Source organism: Sceloporus undulatus, chromosome 6 (genome assembly GCF_019175285.1).
Source record: "Sceloporus undulatus isolate JIND9_A2432 ecotype Alabama chromosome 6, SceUnd_v1.1, whole genome shotgun sequence".
NCBI classification, from domain to species: Eukaryota; Metazoa; Chordata; class Lepidosauria; order Squamata; family Phrynosomatidae; genus Sceloporus; species Sceloporus undulatus.
This window is the reverse complement of record NC_056527.1, coordinates 146175176-146186121: the sequence shown is the minus strand read 5'-3', so window position 1 is coordinate 146186121 and position 10946 is coordinate 146175176. Positions and strand designations below refer to the sequence as shown.

Here is a 10946-nt window from a genome sequence, read left to right as displayed (position 1 = left end):
CCCAGCTCCCTGTGTCTTTCCTCATAGGGCTTCATGGTTTCCAGACCTTCACCATTTTAGCCACTCTCCTTTGGACACACTCCAGTTTTTCAACATCCTTTTTAAATTGTGGTGCCCTGAACTGGATGCAGTATTGTTCCAGGTGAGGCCTCACCAAAGCAGAATAGAGTGGTCCTATAACTTCCCTTGATCTATACACTATTGATGCAGCCTAAAATCACATTGGCCTTGTTAGCTGCCGCATCACATTCTTGACTCATGTTCAATTTGTGGTCTACTTGGACTCCCAGATCTCTTTCACACGTAGAAGTCTCTTTCAGCCAGGTGTCCCATGATCCTATATCTCTGCATTTCATTTTTCCACCCTAAGTGCAGTACCTTACATTTCTCCCTGTTGAAGTTCATTTTGTTAGCTGTGACCCAGCTTTCTAGTCTATTCAGGTCATTCTGAATCTTGATCCTGTCCTCTGGAGTATTAGCTACTCCTCCTAATTTGGTGTTTTCTGCAAATTTGATGAGTATGCCCCCAATTCTGTCATCCAAGTCATTGATAAAGATTTTGAATAGTTAAGAGCAGCTGGTTGCTGCAGGGTGGCACAAAACCACAGGCCCAAAGCTGACCTTGGTCTGGCCCTCCATGTGCACAATTCTCTGGGTCCAGGGACAGGAGGGCTCAGCCACCGGAAGGCCTCAGTCTGGGAGCAACCTCTGCAAATTCCACTCCTGTCTCCCAAACTCCATCACACTCAAGCAAAAGGAAAATTGGACTGAGCCGGGACAAGATGTTTATTAGCTGCCCGGAAGAAAGAAACAATCCTCCAACCACTGAAAAGACAGAAGATCCACCATCAAAAAGAAGAGAGGGATTTTTGTTGGGATATAGAGTCACAATGAAAATGTACAATGTGGGTTTTAATAGTAACCAGGCATTAAAGGGTTACTGTGAGCCATAATGATTAGGCATTAAAACAGGAAGTGACATCAAGAGATAGTCAACAAGTGCTGAAAAGTCCTGTAGAATGCTGCCACCAGTCTGAAAAGTCACTCAGAAGGGTGGCTGGATCCTTTGTGACACTTAGAGGGAGAGGCAAGGCCTAGTAGGCCTCATGGAGCCTTTGCTACAGTATCTTTGTGGTGATCCCTGGGAGTCCAGCAGCCACATAGCCCCTCTGTCGTGGCTCTTACCCCCAGGGAGTCCCTTTGAACCCTTCTAGAATCTCCTGGATCTCTGCTGAGCTGAATGAGACCCCTTGAGATCCTCTAGTCTCGCTGCTACCACCCCATGGATCCAAACCAAACAACATCTCTCTAGCACACACGGGGACTTGCTAGAGGGATTTCTAGTTTCCTTTCCTTGCTAACTTAAGCAATCAGCAACTGAGCTAAGGCACGTGTACAGGAGCAGAGAGAGACAGCAGATACTTTTAAAGAAAGATCTTTATTTTAAAGAAATAGAATAGAATAAGAAGATATCATTCATGCAAAGCCCCTTGCCTTGCAAGTACAGAATGCATAGTTACAAGATGTTCATTTCAGGCAAGCTCTTAGATAAACAAAACAAAGGCCTAAACGCACTAGCTAACACATTTCCTAGATACTCACACAGTGCTGGGATTTGTAGTCCTAGTTGAGGTTTCGGATGCAGGGAGCAGCCTCATTGCCAGCTCCACCTGCATTCTTGAGCCTGCTCACAGCTGGTTCCCAAACAACACACAGATGGAGAACAAAGAAAGCATGGTCCTACAGGGTATTTAAAGTACTCTCATGGAACCTTCTTGAAAAGACCGCTCTGGCACTGCTGATTGGCCAGGCGAGCCTTACGTCAGCTATGATGTAACTGCTCATTAGCATGTGATGTCAGCTCTCATTAGCATGTACCTCCCCCCAGATTAATTGAGGTTCAGGAGAAGTCCTCAAATGACTGGAGAGCCCAGTCATTACAAGCTTCAAAACGGAGTTGAAGACCATCCTGTTCAGAGAAGCGTTCCCAGGCATTGCATAATTGTCGCTTGCTATTTGATGTTCTTTTGGTGCCTATTTTATCAAACCATTTCGTGTATTGCTATGTACTTTATATGTATTAGTCTACTAGCTCCACCACCTTTCTCTTCTCCTTTTATGTTATGTCTTTTTAGATTATAAGCCTGAGGGCAGGGAACCGTCTAAAAAGATTGTATGTACAGCGCTGCGTACATTTACAGCGCTTTATAAATAAAGGTTAATAATAATAATAGTGACGAGCATATTTTACCTCAGAGAGGGTTGCTACTAGTGTGGATGGTGTCGATGTATATATTGTACATAGTGGAGCTTCTTCTAAGAATAAAAGCCTCATCTGAGAGAAGTTTACAGTGTCTCTTTGCTCATTATAACGGGAGAGGTGTTTCTCCAGCTCACAAGCTACTGACTACAGTCACGAAGGTGGAAAATCTGGTGCCAAAAGTTGATGTGTTGCTTCATGCGCTGCGCAACATCAAAAGCATTTTAACTGTTTATTTTTATTATACTTAAAAAGGAAAGAAGCATAAATAACAGAGATATTACATTATCTTACATAAAATTCATTATATATACATCATTGTGTATAATTAATTGAATCTTCTGTTCGTTATTTCCGTTTTCCATTTTCATCTTCTTCCACTATTTCCGATCTTAAGTACAGAAATGTAGTTAACATATGCTTACATTCACCCTTGCTGTCCCTACCTTACGCATATTCTTTCAACTTACAATATTAAACTCCTATTGTACTATTATGGCTCTTCATTTTTTCATACAAATATTTTTAATCCTACATTCATTTTGTATCAATATACTGTTATTTAACTGATAAGTATAAATTAACATACCAACATATGCATCCATATCAAACCTTCTTTCCCTTATTATTATGTTTCTGATTTTTCATAGTCGGGTGTTTGTTTTCCAGTTCTTATTTACATACTGTATTCTTCAAAGCCCATCCAGATATGACCTCCATAGTTTTCATTTTTCAATAATGAGGTTAATTTATCCATCTCCTTTATTTCTAATATCTTTTGTATCCATTCGTCTATATCCAGTAATTTATAACTTTTCCAATATTTAGCAAGAAGTATTCTAGCAGCTGTTACCAAATACAACACTGATTTCCAATGTTTCTTTTCAGCCTCATCACCCAAAAATGTAGTCATATTAAGTAAATACAACTCTGGTGCCATCGAGAATTTTACTTTTGTGATTTTCTGTATGATATTATGAATTTTTTTCCAAAAATGCTTCACTTCTACACAAGACCACCATATGTGATAATAGCTTCCTTTTACCTTACCACATTTCCAACATTTATTTTCTTTTGTATTGTACATTTTGGATATTCTTGCCGGTGTAAGATACCACCTGTTCATAACTTTCAACACTTGTACCCTGAGTCCATTGGTCCATGTCCAACAGCAGGAAGGCAGGCAGGAAAGCAGCCCAAGGCTCACAGTTGCCTTCACTGCCAGCTGCTCTGGGGATGGATTCTGGCACTGTTGCACTGAGGCACTATTGCACATGAGGCACTATTTCACAAGGCATTCTGGCACTGTTGCACAAGAGGTGGCAAAGGCAGGAAGAAAGCCTCTGGCCCAGACAGAAGCCCCCAAGTTGTGGGATGCCTTGCTCACTCACTGCAACTGCACTTCCTGGTTCAAAGTGAAATTGTTTATGGTCTCAGACAGCTTCCAGAGGGGCAGCGTCAAATGGAAGGGCCCAAGAGGGCTGAGGTTTCCTGAGGTAGAAAGGGAAAGGCTCTTGCAAAAAGCCAGCCGATGGGAGCGCCTCCTTCCCAGGGGCCCATACCTCAGGCAGGGGGGAGTACTGAGCAGGAATGCCCATGAGTTATCATCCCATGGGCCCCATTCTCAGTCCAAACACATCCATCCATCCAGAGAGAAAGACAGAGAGCAGTGATGGTGATGATGAAATCTCAGTGATTCTCCAGGATGAAAGGCAAGCTGGTTGTGCATCAGGGCCAGCCCCTTCGGACGTACAAAGAGAGCCAATGTTGCTCCTGGGAGCAGGCACTGGGGGTCTCAGATGACACTCCAGAAGGCAGTCCTCGCCCTCTATGCCGGTCAGTAGGTATCATCCTCATCCTGAACAGCAAGCAGGAAGGAGAAGCAGAAAGGGATAGAATTATGAGAGTTTCTCTACATTTTCTAAATTGGGAAATCCATTTTTTATATTAAAAAAATTAAATTGGTTTATTTTTTATTTTTTTAAAATTCTTTAAGTTAAAAATACAAATCAAAAACACAAAACTAAATAGAATACAAATGACATAATCAATTTACAACAGATTGTTGAATTCCCATCCTCTTTCTCTCTGTATATGAAATCTATTATCTATATGTTAAACAAATGACTTCCTCGAACTTACTGAGATTCTCCCGTATTTTATACTTACTGGTAATTAGATTACTAATCTATATAACCTTCCTCCATAGGAATCTTTCAATTAATCTATAAATGTTTGCATCCAAATTATACTCAAACATAAACCTCAATAATAGCACCAGTCTTAAAATTAAACACTTTTTTCATCTTTCATTGCTTCTATTCCTTCGATAAAGCTATATGTAAGTCTACCCTTTTTTCAACTTGTATATATTTTTCCCTAGGGTCCCAATCTATATAAAAATTATCTAACATTCTCTTTTTCAACAGCATAGTCGGCTTTTCCATCTCATACATGTCCATCACTTTTAATCTCCACTCTTCTATTGAGGGAGTCTCTTCTGATTTCCAATATTTTGCAAAAGCCATTCTTGATGCTATAATCATGTAAAATAATATTTTTTCCTTTTTACACTCCAGATTTAAAGTCTCGGTTATATTCAGAAGATACACTTTTGGGTCGGCTCGCACGTTAAAATTAAGTATCTTTTTCACTTCATTATGTATATTCCTATATTTTCTTGCTTTTGGACAATTCCACCAGCAATGTAAGTATGTACCTACTTCTTGCATTTCCAACAGGTATTATTATTATTTTTATACATCTTTGATAATTTGTAGGGTGTTAGATACCACCTATATAATGATTTATATAGGTTTTCTCTGAGTTCTACATTCGGTGTATATTTGACTTTATTTTGCCTCAGTTTCTCCCAATATTGCAGTTGTATTGGTTCATTTAGATCTTTTGCCCATTTAACCATAAATTCTTTTATTGTTTCGTCTTCTAATTCAAATTTACGAATCAAATTGTATAGTTTTGAGAAAAAAAATTTTTTTTCAGATTTTTTATTTTTCTAGTTCTGGATTTGCCGGACCTAAACTAATATTTTTACTATCCATCGAAAAATTTTCCTTTAATTGCCTGTATGCAAACCAGCTACATATAAAACCCTCATTTTGCAATTCTTCCTGTGTTTTCATTATCCTTTTCCCTTTTTCTAATTTTGTTATATCATCATAGGTTACCCAATAGTTTTCTTTTAAAACTTCTCTCCTAAATAGTGCTTCATTACTAGATGTCCAAATTGGCATTTTGGGGAACCATTTTTAAAAAATATTTTTCCCAGATCATCAACAATGATTTCCTAATGAAGTGATTCTTGAAGTTCCCATCAAGTTTTATTTTATCATACATTAAATATCTATGGAGCCCAAATTTTAAATCTATTTTTTCCAAATTTATTGTTCTCTTTTTATCCAGTCTAATCCAGTCAAACACACATGCTTCATAGTACCATTTCAAGCTGGGTAATGCCAAACCACCTTTATCAATAGAATCTGTAACACTTTCATTTTCACCCTTGGCTTTTTGTTATTTCAAATAAAATTTGCCAAATCTTTCTCCCTTTTGTTAAAAGGTGAGTTATTGATTATAATAGGGAGATTTTGAAATAGGAACATCAGTTTCGGTAAAACTACCATTTTGATAGTTGCCATTTTCCCCATCCAAGAAATATTTAATTTTCCCCATCTATCCAAATGTTTTTAATTGCCATCCAAATTTTTTTCATAATTACTCGTAAACAACTCTGTATTCTTTGTAGTTATTATAACACCCAAATACTTAACTGCTTTCTCCATCTTAAATCTAGTTTTCTGTTCCAATATCTTCATTTCTTCTCTGTTCAGATTCATAGTCAAAACATTTGTTTTCTCTTTATTAATCTTATATCCAGCCACTTTCCCAAATTAACTTTTTAAATAATTGATCACTACATTCTATTGGGTTAGCTATTGTCAAAACCAAATTGTCAGTGTATGCTCTTAACTTATATTCTTCTCCTCTCAATTTAAATCCTTCAATTAATTGATTTTGTCTCATATTAATCAAGAGTGGTTGCAAGGACAATATAAATAAAAGAGGGGACAAGGGGCAACCTTGTCTCACCCCTATATAGATCCTACATGGCTTTATTTTTTCATCATTTATCAAAAATTAAATTGGTTTAAAGGTTTTTGTAAATGTTTTTAAATTGTTGTGGAAACCGCCTGAGTCCTGTCCTGGACTCCTGGCAGAAAGGCAGCATATAAATAAAGTAAATAAATCCCACCTCCATACCTTGCAAAATCCCTGGTTTTGCTCTGCCTGCAGAGTGAGCTGACACCAATTAAATGACCCACCTTCCTGTCATGACCTCAGGGAAACTGTGGCAGGGAAGGCGCTGTCCTCCTTTACCAGACCGGTCTGTTTAGGGCCTCTATGATCACCAAGGGCCCTTCTATATTGCACAGATACAACATTGTGATTCTGCTTTAACTGCCATGGCTGTGTCCTATGGAATCCTGGGATGTGAAGTTTCGCCAGGCACTAGAGCTTCCCTAAATCCTTAATGTTCTTCCCCAAACTGCAGTATGTTGCTGTGGCACTGAAAGGGGAAGCATAGAGTTCTGCCTGGGGAATGGGAAAGGCTCCCTCCTTTCAAGGGTCTTTCTTGGGCATGTGAAAGAACAAATGAAGGGATGATGGGGCCTTGGCTTACCAGGCACCGCAGGCAGCATCCAAGCAGCATCTCCTGGCATCCAGGTGGCTCAGGGCTACAGGAGGAGCACAGAAGGGAGCAACTCAGCTCAGAAATGGACCCAGGTCTTTGCAAAGAGCCAGATTTGCACTGGCCCTAGCCAGATGCCCACCTCCCACCAGAAATCCAGGGTCCCATTTACCCTATGGCAGCAGCCAACACCCAGGCAGGACTTCTGCATTTGCCAAAAATGTGGGATGTGAGTTCAAAGGCTGCTTCTCAGCTGGGCTGGACTGGTTAGGACTGGGAGGCCCTTCCCCTGATCCCTCCTGTTCTGGAGCCACTGGAGGGGTGCATGTGTGGGGCTCTGGGATGAACATCTGGTAGAGCCCCACCTGCTTCTCTCACATGGAGAGACCTGGATCTCCACCACGGGCCTCTTCCTCCCTGCAGCCCCCTTTCCTTGGAGCTTGGAATGGAGTTGGGGACAGACCCAGGGAGCTCAAGAGGAAGCCCAGGAGGCCAACCCCCCCCCAACTGCCAGGAAACAACCGGAGGGGTTCTCACTTGTCAGAGACTTCGATGGAGGACTTTTTGTAGCCGAACTTCTTCTTGGCTTTCAGCAGCCCAGACTTCCTGCCCATCCGGACCCCCAGCAGCATCACTACTAGGGCAGAGGGGAGAAACACCAGGAGGGAGAGCAGTCCTGCCGAGGTCAGCTGGAAGGAGGCACCTGCTAAGGGGGCAAGAGGCAGCCATGGAGGGATGGACAGACGCTGCCCCCAGCAGCTGCCCCCCAAGAAGGAGGACCTTCCGGCCTCAAGGAGGGCAAGACAGTGCCCACCTGGGAAGCAGAGCCCCAGCCATGGAGAACCTGGCTCTTGAAGCCTGGGAACTTTGTTTTCCTGGGCTGCAGCTCCCACCCTTCTTCCTCTCTTAGCCCAATAATAGTCTCTTTGCCTGCAGTTGGACTTTGGTATCAAACACTACCCCGAAAGGGGTACCTAGAGAATGCCAGGGAGCGCTAAGGGCAGGGAGGCAGAAATACATTCAAATGTATTCTTCTGATCTCAGAGGCAAAGATGATTGTGTTTTGTCACCATCCATGACTATGCTTTAAGGCACAGGGCTTAGCTCTTTCCTCCCATGGAAATTTCCATCTTTAAAGTGGAATTTGCCCACAAAGTGAAAAAGTGTAATGGATTCAGTCTTGAGTGAAGTCGGAAACCATGATTTTACCTAGACTCCTCAAAATTGCTAGCATTGTAAGCCCACTTCCTCTGCCATTTTCCCTCCGATTTGGACTGGTGGCCTCTGCATTGGGAAGGTATAGTCCCCATCCTTCCAGTCTCTGTCCCATTTCACCTCCCTTTATTTTGTTAGCTCTCTTGTCTGAGAGTATGAGCGGGCTTTGTGTGAATGTTGCAACCCCTTTACTGTATTAATAAAATACGGTTTATTCTTGCATTCTGGAATTTAGTTTCTCAGAACTGGTAAACAAAGACTGAAAGTTACCGAAAAGGCTTCTTGCTGCTCCCTTGAGCTAATTAATTAATTCCCCTATCAAAGCTATTTGAAGCCATTTAGGTGACACCTCGCCATTTGCCATGCTAGCTGCCGCTGATGGGAATAGTGGTCCAAAATCACCCGGAGGCCCTTGTGCATCTAAGCCCCAAACTGGCCTGACTGGGAAGGAGGGAGGGGGCCTCGCAGCTACAAGAAAGCCCCCTCTCCAGGGCAGCTGAGCAGAAACTGAGGCCTCCCCAGACCCTCCGGCCCAAGGGTCCTATGGCAGCAGCCAGGGAAGCCTTCCCCCCTCCTCGGGGCCTGGGGCCTCCTCACCTCTCCAGGTGACGGTCAGCAGGGTCTGGGGGATGTTGTGCTGGACATCGGGGGGGTTCCTAACGGTGCAGCTGAAGGTGCCGTTGTCCTCTGGTGTCGGGCTGGCGAGGCGAATAGAGGCGTCGTGGCGGCCCACGTCTCCGGCCCACAAGACCCGGCCCTGGAAGGTGCCCCCCTGTGCCGGGTAGTAGGCTTCGGACTGGTAGTGGAAGACCTGTGGCAGCGGGGAGGGCAGCAGGGCCTTGGAGAGGGCTGGGCTGGTGGCGCAGTGGTTCAATGCTGCCTGTCCTGCAGCCACTCACTCAAAACCATAAGGTTGCAAGTTCAATACCAGCGACAGGGCTCAAGCTCGACTCAGGCTTGCATCCTTCCGAGGAGGGCGCTAAAATGGGTCCCCAGATTGTTGGGGGCAGTTAGCTTACAGTTGTAAAACGCTTAGACACTGTTAGTTCAGTATGAAGTGGTATATAAACGAAGCTGTTTGTTTGTTTGGAGCTGGGCTGGGGGTCTCCCTCCCTCCCTCCCTCCCAGACTCACCGGTTCCAGGCTGCCCCCAGCCAGCGGACGGAAGGTCCAGTCGATGGTCAGCTTCTCCGTCAGCGGAACTGAGGAGCGGAACCAGCACTTGAGGGTCACCGGCTCCCCGACGAAGGCCTGGACACTGGGCTCGACCTCGATCTCCAGCGAGAACGTCCTGGATATGGCAGCTGAGGAGGCACCCAAGCCTCGGTCAGCAGGTCCAGCGACACCCTGTCCCCCCAGACCCACAACAAGGCAGTCCCCATAAAATCATAGAATCCTAGAGCTGGAAGAGACCCCAAGAAGGGCCCTGATCCAGTCCAACCCCATTCTGCCATGCAGGAACTCTTAACCAAAGCATTCCCATTGACAGATGGCCATCCAGCCTCTGCTTAAAGACCCCCAAGGAAGGAGACTCCACTACACTCCGAGGCCCTTGACGGAGGGCTCGGCCGGAGGAGGAGCGGAGAAGGCCCAAAGAGGCCTCCCAAGGGTCATGCGAGCGAGGGGCTTCAGAGTCCCTTCGGAAATATTGGGGAGGGGGATCGTGAGCTCCGCTCCAAAGAGCCGCGGGAGGCAGGCAAGATCTTTGCCCCGTGGAGAGAGCCCTCTCTGAGAGGGCCTGCCACGGCCCGGGGGGGGGCCTGGGGGGGGGGGGGAGGAAGATTCAGGGGCCTGCATGACCCCCCGCCCGACTCCCCCTCCCAGGGGGTGCTGGGGGGGTCTGGCCCGGGAGCCCAGCCGAGGGGGGTCTCCTTCCCGCTTGGCTCCAGGCCGGACTCCCTCCCGGGGGCGGTGGGCGCAGGACCCTCCCTCACCGAGAAGCAGCAGCAGGAGGGGGTGTCCCGGGGGTCCCGTCGCGGCAGGGGTCTGGCGGAGCCACTGGGCCCTCATCTCCCCCTTGGCTTGGCCTAGCCTGGCCTGGCCTGGCTTCCTTCCTTCCTTCCTCCTACCTGCCCGACAGGTAAGGCCGGAAGGGCGGGGCCTCGTTTGCTCCGCCCCAAGAGCAGGCCAAGTGCCCCCCCTCGAAGAGGCTCCATGTTTCCTTTTCATAGAATCGTAGAGCTGGAAGAGACCCCAAGGGCCTTCCAGAGCAACCCCCTTCTGCCATGCAGGAACTCACAATCGAAGCATCCCCATTGACAGGCGGCCATCCAGCCTCTGCCTAAAGACCTCTAAGGAAGGAAACTCCACCACAATCTCCAAGGAAGGAGTGTGTTCCTCTGTCAAACAGCCCTTACTCTCAGGAAGTCCCTCCTAATGTTGAGCTGGATTCTCCTCTTCTGGAGCTTGCACCCATTGCTCCACTGGGTCCTAGTCTCTGGGCAGCTTGAGCGAGTCTTGATTCTCTATACATGCAGCTTGTAGTTTAAAAAAACAATGGTGGCTTAAATAGATATTGACATAAAAACTAAATCCAAATTTGACTGGTGATAGTTCCGGTAAAGAGAAGAAACCTCGCCATCTTTTAGACGGCAGGAAGATGGCGAGAGGAAACTGTCCAGAGAGAGAGAGAAGGCAGTCCCAAAAGACAGCCTCAAAGGGAAAGTGACCGAAGTAGAATCCCTCGCTATAAAAGGAGGAAGGAGAATGCAAACATATTCCAACAGGATCAGTGGCTAGAACCCCCCCCCGCAATCTCTG

At 45.4% G+C, this 10946-nt stretch overlaps 1 protein-coding gene across 3 annotated transcripts; it reads right to left on the bottom strand.

The window, feature by feature from the left end:
* Nucleotides 1-2482: 2482 nt before the first annotated feature.
* MPZL3 (myelin protein zero like 3) lies at nt 2483-10416 on the bottom strand. 3 transcript variants are annotated; one of them, XM_042473129.1, is made up of 6 exons: nt 10121-10409; nt 9321-9490; nt 8784-8997; nt 7509-7677; nt 6963-7017; nt 2483-4118 (listed from the first exon to the last, which is right to left on the bottom strand). In XM_042473129.1, exons 1-6 carry the CDS (start codon nt 10353-10355, stop codon nt 4098-4100), a joined length of 864 nt encoding a protein of 287 aa, XP_042329063.1. In that variant the 5' UTR covers nt 10356-10409; the 3' UTR covers nt 2483-4097. The 3 variants fall into 3 exon arrangements, with proteins under 3 accessions (XP_042329063.1, XP_042329062.1, XP_042329061.1); XM_042473128.1 differs by lacking the exon at nt 6963-7017 and having other exon boundaries at nt 7509-7674; nt 10121-10416; XM_042473127.1 differs by lacking the exon at nt 6963-7017 and having other exon boundaries at nt 10121-10413.
* Between the last annotated feature and the right edge of the window lie 530 nt (nt 10417-10946).

Excerpts from the sequence above, each read along its gene's own strand:
- MPZL3 (XM_042473127.1), bottom strand. The coding sequence starts at position 10,355 with ATGAAAAGGAAACATGGAGCCTCTTCGAGGGGGGGCACTTGGCCTGCT. Across the intron at positions 8,998-9,320 it reads CTGGGGGCAGCCTGGAACCG|GTCTTCCACTACCAGTCCGA; the intron begins GTGAGTCTGGGA and ends CCGCTGCCACAG. Across the intron at positions 4,119-7,508 it reads TCCATCGAAGTCTCTGACAA|GATGAGGATGATACCTACTG; the intron begins GTGAGAACCCCT and ends CTTGCTGTTCAG.